Genomic DNA, 12,034 nt, shown 5'->3' with positions numbered 1-12,034 from the left:
GGCCAATACATTTGGAATTGATTTGTAATTTAAAAGTCTACGTTAAAAGGAGTTGATCTTGAGTCTGTGAAGGTGAAAACTGGTACCCAGGTGTCAGAAGAGCTGTCAGACAAGAGTACGGCTCATGGCCCACGTTAGTGTAGGACTTTCTTACCTTCAGGATTACAAAATTAACAGATTCTTGCTCTAGCCCACTTTTGTCCTTCCCTGGTGAAAAGCGTCAGCAGGAATTGCACTGAGGTTACCCGAACTTCCCTACATGTGAATTACCGAGCGTGAGTTTTCCATCTTGGCGCCAGTGCTCTGGTTTGGCCGCGGGTTCCATCCTTGAATCGCCTGGGAGGACTTGGGGGCCGGGACTGCTGCTCATGTTAGGACTTAGTGTTGGGGGTTACCCCTCTGGGATCTAGTGACTTAATCCAAATTAAGTGTTAAAGGGACGATTTTATTTTAGTTAACTTTGTTTGGGTTATTACAAAAGTAATTTCATCCTCATTGTAAGTAGTAATTCCACACGGAGATCATTAGGAACAAATTGGTAACTTCTCCCGTTGGCCTGGGGTATCCAGTGCTGAGAGTTTGACCTACTCTTCTAGCCTTTCTCCGCTCTCCTGCAGACGTAGCTTTTTTGTTTGTCTAATGCTCGGTGGTATCATCACTAGCCCGGGGAGTGGGTCTCCTGCCTCTGGGTGTCTTCCTCTTGGTTTTGCACCAGATCTTGCCTCTGTGCTTTTTCCTGAGCCTCGCAGAGGGCATCGCTTTTCCTTTCTGGGACCGGGGATTCCCAGCCCTGGCTGCGCGTCCGAATTGTCCAGGGGCTTCTTAAAGGAGACGCATTGTGTAAGTCAGGGTGTAGGGTCTGCATTACCAAGCACCCCAGGCGTTTCGGATGCATATTGACTGTTAGTCTGGTCTCTGGGGCTCTCCAGTCTTAGGCTTGTGAGGCCATCAGACCCACGTGGCAGGAAGAGCTCTGGCGCACGCGCTGTGGGTAGAGTGCTTGATGCAGCGGGGCCTAGGAAGCCAGCGAGTGGCGTGCAGTCCTCAGCCCCTGCCTGGGCCTCTGTCTTCCTTTTGCCTGTGCTCTGTCCTGGTGTGTCTTCCTAAGTGGGACCCAGTGGGGACAGTGGAGAGGAATGCCAGGCAAGGTGGTGGTACTGTCCTCCCTCGGCCAGGCCTTTGTCCCTCTGCTAGCAGTCTGGAGGACAGAGGAAGGCCTGTTGGAATGTGTGCAGGTGTTGCGTTTTGTAGCTGAGATGCACACTCACGCCGTGTGTTCTAGTGCTGGTCACAGAAGTGTAATTGCAGGACGGCTTTGTGCTGGAACGGACCCAGGCTCCTCGGTCTTCACCTGTGGGGACGTGAGAGTTGGCATGTTTGCAGACGGTGGCATCTGCCTGCGCTCGTGTTCCTGGCAGAGCTGATGACTGAGGGCAGGAGGGATAAGAGTGCAGACCGGTCGTGGCTGCCCGAGGTATGAGCCTTTCCTTCCTCAGACAGATCGAGCAGCTGCTGGAGCTGCTGACGACCGAGATCCTGCACCCCAACAGCCAGGCCCCTCACGGGGTGAAGAGCCACTTCATCGAGATCTTTCTGGAGGAGCTGACCAAAGTGGGCGCCGAGGAGGTGAGGCGGGGCCCGGCGGGCGGCTGAGCTCGTCGGTGGGCGATTGTGGACGAGGAGCTGAGTTCCCGTGTCCTTCCCTGTAGCTTACCGCAGACCAGAATCTCAAGTTCATCGACCCCTTCTGCAGAGTCGCTGCCCGCACCAAGGAGTAAGTGGCAGGCGGCCTGGGCAGGCCTGACTCTTTTCCACTGAGTTCTCGGGGTGCCCACTGCCTTTTGGGGGTGCTGCTCCCTCTAGGGAAGAGTGGCGGGGCTGTGTCGACTGTGTCCGGGGGCAGGAGAGGCTGGTGGCCGAGCGGTGGGGCGAGTCTGGCAGGATGACTCGGTGCTGCTTCTGCCTGAGAACCGGCCCAACGCGCCCGCTCTGCGGCCTGCTTTGTCCCCAGCTCCCTGGTTTTGCATAACATCACTCGAGGCATCTTCGAGACCATCGTGGAGCAGGCCCCGTTTGCCATTGAGGACCTGATGAAGGAACTGGACGCACAAAGCAAGGAGGAAGAGGAGGAGGCGTCGGATGGTGACGAGTCCTCGGAGGGCAGTGCGGACACACGAGACCTGCCGTCCCGGGAGAGGTCTGAGAAGCTGCCTGCAGGTGGGATCACAAAACGTCCGGGTCTGAGGGTGTCGAGCTGCCTCTGTGGCGCTGTCCTGGGCGGGGCCCCGGTGGTCTCTTGCTGGAGCAGCGCAGCATCTCCTGGCTGGTCCCCTTGTTAACGCCCTCGGCCCCGAAGTCTGCCGTCAGCACCGCAGCCAGAGTGACCTTTAAAAACACAGCAGGCCCGGCACCGTGGCTCACACCTCTAACCCCAGCACACGGGGAGGCCGAGACAGGAGGCTCACTTGAGCTTAGGAGTTTGAGACCAGATTGAGCAAGAACAAGACACCGTTTCTACTAAAAATAGAAAACGGCATCATGGTTTGCACCTGGGGTCCCAGCTGCTCGGAGGCTGAGGCAGGGGATCACTTGAGCCCAGGAGTTGGAGGCTGCAGTGAGCTGTGATGACGACGCCACTGCACTCTATCCGGGCAACAGAGCAAGACTCTGTCTCAAAAAAAAAAACGGAGCACACGTGTCATTGGCTATCCTTGGCCTCCAGCGACCACGGTGTTCTCAGAGCACTGCATGGCTCACTGGGCTCTTCCCCTTCCCCGGCTTGTCCTGCCTCAGAGCCAGAGTGCGCTGTCCCCTGCAGGTCTCTGTCCCCCATTCGAGGGCTGCCCTGACCACCCTGTTTGAAGGGCAGCCTCCAAGGCTGCCGTCCACATTGCGCATCACTGTCTCTAACGGCGTGTTACATAAACCCCCTGCTCCTCATGCCCCTCCTTCCTGCCTGCCCCCCCCCACCCCCAGAGGACAGGGCGCTCTGTCTTGATCACGGCTGGGTCCGGCACAAGAGTGGCATCTGGCTACGGCTGGGTGGTTGCACGGGTGGGCACTCAAGCTCGTGAACGGCCCACCGAAGGGCCTCGTGGCCTGGGCTGTGGTGCTGCAGCTCGGTGGTGTCCAGCCTGGCTGTTTCCAGTCTGGACGCTGCGGTCATTGACTGCTGGGCAGTCTGGGCACTGAGTGTCCTGTCCTGTGCCGTAGAGGGTGTGTCGTCAGCCACTCTCAGGATGCTCCTCTGACTCCTAGTGTCGTTGCTGTGCACCCCTTGGCTTTGATGTCAGAAGATAGCCCCCACTCTCGCACTTGACCTGCCGTCCTGTGAGCCTCTCCCTGTCCTCCCTCGTCCTCACTCAGTGACCGAGTCATCCAGAGCAGACCCCTGGGCCGGCAGTTGTCCTCACTGCATGCTGCCCCCAAGCTGCCGGCTGTCCAGGAGCCGCCCTGCAGGCGGTGCCACGAGAGCCCCGACCGAGGCGCCATGTCCACAGTCCTCGATCCGGGCCCAGCTGTAGCTGGACTCAGCCACCCTTCTTCCCCACTTCTGGAACTGGTGACACTGTCTGTGCTGCCCGAGGTGCCCACTCTTCATTGCTCTCTAAGGGCTGGGCAGGCGCCACGGCCCCGGGATGTCTTCCTGCGTTCACAGGCCCGAGGCTGCACGTTCCCCTCCCTACGAGGCCGCCTGGAGCTGGGGGCTCTCCCAGCCTTTGCCCGAGCCCTGAGCGGGATGGGAGTAGAGTGGCTTTCGGTGCCCGGGTGTGTGTGTCGGGGCCCTGCATGTGCCAGGTGCAGTCTGTGAGCTCACGGCTCCCTCCTCTTCTAGGCTCCATCCGCGGAGCTGAGCCTGAGGTGGGCCAGGAGCCGTGGGGAGACGACAGGGACGGCCCCGTCCTCCAGGTGGGTGCCTGGGGTCGTGGCTGCGTTCTCAGCCTTTGCCCACCTTCCCCGCTGGCTCTGGAAGGAGGAGGGTGGCAGCCATTGACTCAGAAGCCAGCCTTCACGGGAGGTCTTCGCAGAGGTTGGCGTCGCAGGAAGGATGGGCCTGCGCGCGTGCAGGAGTGGTCACTGGGAACCGCGCGGGGGCGCGCGGGCAGACCCACACTTGCCAGGCCTGGCTTTGCCGTGTGTGCTCCTTCACCTCGCACGCGGCCAGCACCCCAAGATCTCCTGCCGCCCCCATCGGGGGGCAGGGTTGGACAAGGTGGCGCACGCTGAGTGGTTGGCCTGCTTGGTCCCAGCTCAGAGTCGCCTCGGCCAGTGGGGTCTGTGATTCCTGCAAGTTGGAAATGTAGACTGTCCTAGTAAGTTTTAAGTAGGACTACCTGTGGAATTAATGAGATTTTGGGTATTTTGGGTTAAATAAAATCTGTCAAATTCCTGGTCTCCTTAGCCCCTTGTGGGCAGTGCTGCCCTGGAGCGTCTGCGGTGCCCGCCTTGGGCAGTCGGCACTGGCGGCAGGAATGTTCTGCGACACAGAGGGGTGTTCCTGTGAGCCGAGTAGACGACCCGCACGTGGGACCAAGTGCCGTCTCCGTCTGATGAGCTCCACGTTCTCGGAGCGTGGGGCGGGGAGGGTGACTGACTGTCTCTGCGGCATTCCTTTGCAACAGTTCGACTATGAGGCGCTCGCGAACAGACTGTTCCAAGTGGCCAGCCGACGGAGCACCCCTTCTCAGAACAGGAAGCGCCTCTACAAGGTGATCCGAAAGTGAGTGTCTCTCTGGAGGTGGCTGGCGGTGCCCTTCCCGCTGCCCTGGGGCCGCCCTCAGCTTCCTTAGCCCCGGGTGCCTTGGCTTGCCGTGGCCTCAGCCAGGCCAGAGGTCTTCAGGGCTCCCTCGGGAAAGCTGCTCAGCAGGGGCAGTGCCCTCTGGGGTCCCTCTGCAGCCCCCAGGGCAGCCCCTCACCGGGATTCTAAAGCTCCTCTGTGGACGCAGCTTCCCTCTTTGTGCAGAAATCACAGCTGTGGTGAGTGACAGTGTGTTTCTTTAGGTTGCAGGACCTGGCAGGAGGTGAGGATCGGGCTGGGCTTCGGGAGCGCCCTTCCCAGCGCCTTGCGAGTCCGTCTTCGTGGGAGTGGATTGCGTCCTTGTGTCTTCTCGTGGCACACAGGGTCTCGCAGAGAGGCCCGGTGGCGGTTCTGGGGGAGAGGGAGGCAGGGCTTAGGGAAGCATAGCTCTCATCTTGGTAGTTTTGCTGAGTGGTTCTCAGACTGGAGGGTCCATCGGAGCCCCCTGGAGAATTGGGAGACGGGTGCTGGCCCCAGGGGCTCCTGAGAGGCCACAGTGCTGCGCCTCTGGTCTGCGTAGTGCGTGGCTGGTGGGGCTGGCGTAGGTTGTCTGAAAGACAGTTCCTAGGAGGGTTATGGTTGAGGTAAGCATTTCCCCCAGCGTTTCATTATGAGAAATTTCAAACGTAGGGCACGGTTGGGAGGATTTTATAGTGGCTGCCTGTGTATGTACCGCCTCGATTCCAACACGAGCATTTACTGGCCTTGTGTTACCACGTAAATACCCACTGACCCGTCCCTCTGCCCCTGCTCAGACCACAGCCCGAGAGCTGCAGCGCGCACTGTGAACTCCAGTCCGGGCTGCGTCAGGGACAGCTTGCCCGCGGCTCACTGCGTGAATGTTGAGTCCATCTGGGGGGTTTGGGCCACCGCATGGACTTGTGTAACCCCAACCCATCAAGGTCCAGAATGTTCCCAGTGCTCAGAAAGTCCCCGCGTCCCTTTCCCTGCATGGGCACTTTTAGGAAATAGACCCAGGTGCGCGTGGTGAGCATCCCCAGCCTGAAAATCCCAAATCCTGGATGCTCTGGAACCCACAGCTGTTTCGAGTGCTGATGTGATGCTCAAGGAAGCTGCTCCCTGGGGCATCTTTTATTTTGGATTTTCAGGTTATGGATGCTGAACCAGTAAGTCTAATTCAAATATTCCAGGATCAGACAAATCTGAAATCTGAAACATGTGTGGTCCCCAGCGTTTTGGATAAGGGACTCTCAGCCTGGGTCGTAAATGCTCCGAGAATTGGCTTTCCCAGGTGTGACTGGTCTTGAGCCGGCTGGGTGCAGCTGTGGTGTGTCCTGAGCAGGCTGTTCTGGCTGTTAGGACAGGGCCTCTTGCACAAGAAAGACTCGTGCTTGCTGGGGCCGTGGGGAGTGGCGAACCTCGGACCGAAAGCATTCCCCCCCCCGCCCCGAGCCCCCTGACGGTCTGCCCTGGTCCTCAGGCGTCTTCCCCGAGGACGAGCTCCCAGAGAAGGCCTGCAGGAGTCTGCTTGAGGGGAGGCGGAAGAGGAAGACGAAGAAGCGTTTGCCTAAAGCACGGTTGCAGCGCAAGGGAGGTAGGACTCGAGGTGTCCGTTAGCCGTGAAGGTGCTGGCGTCACCTGTTTGTCTCCCCAGGGTGGGAGTGCCAAGTCCCCTGTCCTGGGTGCCCACTGTCCACGTGTCCTGGAGAGGCGCTGTGTGGCTGCAGCCTCAGCACACACGGCCTTGGTGCCTTTCCTGGTCTAGAGCTGCTGCCGGCTGCACACGTGCCCTCTGCAGGCTGGAGGCTGTTCTCTTTGCTGCTGCCTCTTACCGACCCTCCGGCACCTGTGGTCCGAACCCCACTCCTTCCGCACACCCCAGAGATCCTAGGCCCTGCCACTCTTGTCCCTGATTTCAGGGCTTGCTTTCCTCTCAGCCCTCCACAGCCACCTTAGTGTGGTTGGCATGTGGCGTTCTCTAGGGCTGCCCTGGGCCTGCAGCAGGGAGGGCCATGCGCACAGTGCCAGGCAGGGTTCCTGGGTGCTGTAGCCAGAATAGGGTACAGAGGAGGGAGGTGTGGCCCCGCCCCAAGCTGGGAAGCCTTCCACGTCACCCCATCTGTGCTAACCCAGCCCCGGGGTCACTGGATTTACCCCTACTCCAGCCCAGGCCACCCGCCTCGTTGAGGCCGGTCATTTCCCAGCTGGGCAGTGGCCTCTCCGGCCTACCCTCGGCCTGGCTCCTGTGCCTGCACCGAGAACTATCTTTGTGGCCTGTTGTGCAGCAAGTTGAGTTAAAACTCCCGGCCCTGGCATTGCAGCCTGACCCTCTGGCCAGGGGCTGTTCTCCCTCCCTGCAGCGACCCTCAGCCCACCCACCCCCTCGTGCCTCTCCTCCCCAGTCTCCTGCCCCTGCTCAACCTGGTCTTTCTGAGACCCCCTTCCCACCATCCCTGGTATCGTGAGCCAGCACAGGTGGCCCGTGGGCTTGATGTCCGCACTGGATGTGGGATCCCCTCGCAGGCCGTCGCGGCTGGGTGGTCCCGTGCCCCGGTGCTGGCATCTGCAGTCACAGAGCAGAAGTGAGTGAAACAAGCCCATGTTCACGGCGTCTTGTTCTTTGGTCAGGGAAAGGTGACCAGGAGGACTCGAGCCCAGACCCGAGCTCGGGAGTCGAGCGGGCCCCGCCCCGAGAGCAGCCCCGGGGCCGCAGCCGTGGAGGCGCTAGCAAGAGGAAGAGGACACCTCGGCAGCCATCCGGTACCCGAGCAGAGGGGGCCAAGGTCCAGGAGCCAGAGAGGAAAAGGAAACGGATCCTGGGGAGCAGGAAGTGACACGGGCGGCCCAGGACGGGCGCGGTGTTGGGCGAGGGCGGGGAGACCGGGCCTGACGCCTGGACTCCAGGCCCAGCGGCTCCTCAGCTCACCCTGCGGGAAGGCGAGGCCCTGGGAGGCGGATGCTGCGCTCAGTGCCAGTGTCCCAGGAAACGCTCCTTTCTCCAAAGAGCCGCTGCCTGCCACTGGGGTGAGCCCAGGTGAGGAGGGCGAACTCTGGAGACTCACACTGCACCTGTGTCAGGGCCTGGCCACCTACGCTTGCAGCAGCCGTGAAATAAAATGCTTCAGGTCCTCACCAGAGCAGCTTTGCTTCCGGCACGTCCTGCAGACACGTTTCCTGGGAGGGGGGATGCCGGCGCAGGCTCCTAGCGGTGTTCAATTTCATGTCCCCTTGCGAGGGAAAAACTGTTCGCACACCTCGGGAGAGATCTGGACAGCCGCTGGCGTGTGGCCTGGGCCGTGTGGACAGGGCTCTTCACTTCCCACTCCTACGCTGTGTCCGGGCTGCGCGGGGCCTTGTGCCTCCGCCAAGACCCTTGTCCTCTGCAGCGCAGGCGGCTCACAGCTGACGTCCCGGGGCCTCCCGGCTCAGCTGCTGCACGTCGTTCCAGCCCTGCTGCTGGCCCCGGAGGGCCCGAGGCAGCTGCACCCCCACCAGAGCCTGAAGGAGGCGCAGGTCCCCACCGTGGGGATGGAGGTGTGCGGGGCACCCTGACAGCACAGCAAGGAGAGCCCTGTCTACCAGCCAGTGCCCCGCTGACGGCTGAGTAGGTGACGAGGGGGTCTTGGGTTTAGTCCGTGTCCGAGTCCCGTGGGTCCCAGCCGGTCAGGCCATGCTGGGCTGAGGCCTGTGGGCGAGAGGCCTGGGCTTGGAGTGGACTTGGGGTGGGCAGGACCTGGGCCGCTGGCTGTCACGTGTGACTGCTGAAGGGAACGCGGCTGCCTGGAGCCCTGCTACTCACGAGTGTGGCCATGGGGAGGGCGGCGGCACTTGGCACCTCCTTCAGTCCCGCTGGCTGGGCAGTCCGGGCTGGGAGCAGGTTAGGGGCCAAGGAGAAGGAAGGGCCGTGGCCAGGTCACCTGTCCTAGATGCTGTGGTTCTCTAAGGTGAGTCCATCACGGACTGCGGGTGGTGAGAGCCGGGCTGTGACCCCGCCGTGCCCGGCCCTTCGCTGCAGGGTGGGGGCGGGGCTGCTGGCCCCACTTTGGCGGAGAGACACACGATGATGACGCTTTGTGGTTTTTATTGACTTTTTTTGGTCAAAGAGTTGGAAACGACCATACTATAGAACTTTTTGAAAAAAAGAAAATTGCTCCTGCCTAATCGCAGTTCTTAAACCTTAAGGCACAGTGACTTGTGTTCTTTTCTGACGTTTTGTTCACAGGAAGGTTTTGCTGTTGCTGCATCCGAGCTACTATTTTCAGGCCGTGCCGTAGGCTCAGTGCCCGGCCCTTCAGGTCACTTGAAGGCTGCAGTCTGCTCACCCCGTGAATTACTGAATTCCCTCCTGTTGCTGCGCTTGTGTGGTTTTTTTTTGTTTGCAGCCGTGGTCCCGCTGTGTCGCGCATCATGGGGTGCGGTGGCTGTCCAGGCACGGTCATGGCTCACTGCAGCTTCACGCTGGGCTCCGGCCATCCTCCCGCCTCAGCCTCCCGGTGCCGGGGACTGCAGGCGCCCCCGTGCCCGGCCAAGGGTTTGTTGGTCGAGAGTTAGGGGGTGACTCGGGGACGCCTTGCTCCTCCGTGCCTGGGTTCCAGTAGATGGAACCCAGCTGCAGGGGCGGGCAGGTGAGGGGAGCTCTGGTCACTGCGGTGCGTGTGGGCGGCCGCAGCCCGGCAGGAGCGCCCCGCACGGGGATCTGTGTGCCCCCAGCCGGTGTGGTGGGACCCTGGGCAGCAGGCCCTGAGGTAGTCCGGAGTCTGTAAGGCCCCATCAGCTCCAAATGGACTTTTCTATCGGGAAGAGAAGGGCCAACCCCAAAGCCGGTGGTGAGCCGTTGGAGCTTACCCTGCCGGGCCCGGCCTGTCCGGCGCCGATCTGGCTGGAAGGAGCTGTGGCGGGCAGGGCGTCTCCTCCCGAGGCGGCTGTGACTGGGAGTTTTGAGACTTTCCTCAAACACAGCCTCAGGCTGAGGTTTGATTGGGCACCTTCCCTTTCCGAGCTGGTTCCTTGGCTTTGAGCTGGCGAGGAGGCAGCGCGTCCCCCTGAGGTGGTGCCGCTGACAGCTCTGTTCCTGCGGCACCGCGTGTACGAGTTTGCACACGTCCCTTCGCGTGTCCATCCACCTACCACCTGTCCGTCCACCCTCCTACCTACTTGCCCTCTATCCATGGCGCTGTGACCTCAGAGAACAGGTGATTGAAGAACCGAGGTAATTCCATCTCCAAAGTAACCCATCCCCCGGCGGTGCCTCCCCCACTGTCACCCCCATGGCGGCACCACCCATGGGGACCATGTTGGCCTGGAGCCCTGGCCCCCTACAGTGGGCGAGGGGCAGGGCAGAGGTGAAGCTGTGGGTCCAGGGCGGGTGGCTCAGCCCTCTCTGGTCTGCCCCCCCGCCCTCACCGCCGCGTCACCTCCCTGTCTCACCTCCTCTCTGGGACCTGCACAGATGTGGTCCCACCAGCCGCCTCTCAGGGGCGCCCTTGGCCCTGGAATGGACATCACCAACCTTGGTGGCCCAGGAGCAGCTCCAGTAGTCTCTCTTGGCTGGGCTCCTGGGCTCAGGTGGGGACGCTGCCCTCACCCCCCCAAGGCACCCAGCGGGCAGAGTGCTCCATTGTTGTCCCCTGAGCCGAGCATAGAGCCTCCGCAGGCACCTCCTGGGGCTGGCACCCCCCCTTACCTGGGGCCCGGCAGGTGGACCCTGCAACCTTGGCCCTCCCAGCACTGTCCCTTCCCTGTGCCCGGGCAGGTGGTGGGTGGCCAGGGCCCCAGCCTGTGCAGCGGGAGTCAGTCTCCCTGACCCTCACCCCCCACCACCCCGCTGTGGGGCGGCCCCCGCTGGGTTCCTGGCCAGGGATGGGGAGGGGGGTCCCGTAGGCGAGGCCCTGCAGGCCCCTCCCCTCCCACGTGGGGCGCCTCCTCCCCAGGAGCCACCCAGGCCCAGAAGACACCTGTGACCCTTCCCTCCAGGGTCCCTGCTGGGGGTCTCTGCCACTTTCTCCACCTGCTCCTCTTCCAGAATCCCCAAGCTCCTCAATTCCAGCTGCTGGGAACACGGGGCCCCAGGAAGAAGCCTCACCACTGTGGTGGGTGCGGACAGCCTTGCGTCCCAGCGCCCCAAAGGGCCATCGAGTCCGAGTGCAGCCTGCGGAGATCAGGCCCGCGTCAAGCCCGTCCTGCTGGCGCTGGCGTCCCTGGGTGCAGCCGCCCCCTGCTGGCCAAGGCCTGGAGAATCAGCTTCCCGCTCACAACCTGCCACCTTCCAAACACCTCCCCTGCCGGGAGGTTGCAGGACAAGACTAGAGGATGGGAGGCGGCAGGAGACTCGCAGCTTCAGGGGGCCACGTGCTGGAGCCCCGACGTGGAGGCCGAGGCCATGGAGGGTGAGGCAGTGCTGGTCCCACTGCCTGGTGACAGGCGGCGGGGGAGACTGAGCCCTGGGTCCTGGTCCCCCCTCAGCAAGCCCTTCCCTGCTCTGGGCCTCAGTTTCCTCGTCTGTGCAAAGGGTAGGATCCGAGCTCACTGGAGGCTCCAGGGGCGCAGGGGTGCTGAGTCTGGTCTCCTCGGCCGGGGCTGCGTGTCTGGAAACCCCGGAGCGGAAGTTAACACCGGCCTCTGCCCCTTTCCAGGGTCGGCTTTTTCCCTTATTTTTCCGGATTCTCCCAGCACGTGGCAGCAACGGCCCCGCCGCTCGCCGGCAGGCGGGTGCGGCCTGGCAGAGGGGCCGAGGCGTGGGGATGGGAAAACTGTACTTGCAGGGTCGTCACCCCAGAGGGCTACGTCAGCGCATGCAGCCCCGCCCCCTCCCACGGCCGCGCCCAGCTCCGGCTGCTGTCGCCCGGGTCCTGAGTGGAGCCTGCCCCGGTGCCCGCGTGCCCAGGTGTCCGCGTGCCCAGGTGCCCAGCTGCAGCTCGTCTCCGGGGTTGCAGCTCGGGTTCTCACGGGCCTGGCCACCGGGGCAGTGCCGCCACCTCTCAGCATCCCGACCTCATTCGCCTTGGCTTCATGCACAGCACGATCTGGGTGGTGATACTTGGTTGTTCTTTGGCACGGCCGTGCCCTCTGTGCCTCCTCCTGTGCCCTGGCAGCCCCCAGGGGCTCGCCCTGTCGCCTGGGTGGAGTGCAGTGGCGTCATAGCTCACTGTAGCCTTGAACTCCTGAGCTCAAGGGATCTTCCCGCCTCAGTCCCCCAGCGTGCTGGGATCACAGGCGCGGGCCACTGTGCTGTCCGGCCCTCTTCCTCCCTCCCTCCCCGTCTCCTCTCTCCCTACC

General features: G+C 62.2%; 1 protein-coding gene across 1 annotated transcript in view; it reads left to right on the top strand.

Moving 5' to 3' along the window:
- The window catches only part of RRP1 (ribosomal RNA processing 1), a 16,318-nt gene extending 8,442 nt beyond the window's left edge, over positions 1-7,876 (top strand). The window contains exons 6-13 of the mRNA XM_012664129.1: positions 1,497-1,626; positions 1,710-1,774; positions 2,012-2,217; positions 3,836-3,909; positions 4,623-4,720; positions 5,002-5,021; positions 6,240-6,353; positions 7,388-7,876. Of these exons, the coding sequence (XP_012519583.1) occupies positions 1,497-1,626; positions 1,710-1,774; positions 2,012-2,217; positions 3,836-3,909; positions 4,623-4,720; positions 5,002-5,021; positions 6,240-6,353; positions 7,388-7,593 (913 nt within the window). The 3' untranslated portion in view covers positions 7,594-7,876. The remainder of the gene's footprint in view (positions 1-1,496; positions 1,627-1,709; positions 1,775-2,011; positions 2,218-3,835; positions 3,910-4,622; positions 4,721-5,001; positions 5,022-6,239; positions 6,354-7,387) is intronic.
- Positions 7,877-12,034: the final 4,158 nt, after the last annotated feature.

Source organism: Propithecus coquereli, unplaced genomic scaffold (assembly GCF_000956105.1).
Source record: "Propithecus coquereli isolate 6110/MARCELLA unplaced genomic scaffold, Pcoq_1.0 Scaffold860, whole genome shotgun sequence".
Lineage (NCBI taxonomy): Eukaryota > Metazoa > Chordata > Mammalia > Primates > Indriidae > Propithecus > Propithecus coquereli.
Note: the sequence above shows the minus strand (reverse complement) of the source record. Positions and strands in the feature narration are given on the sequence as shown.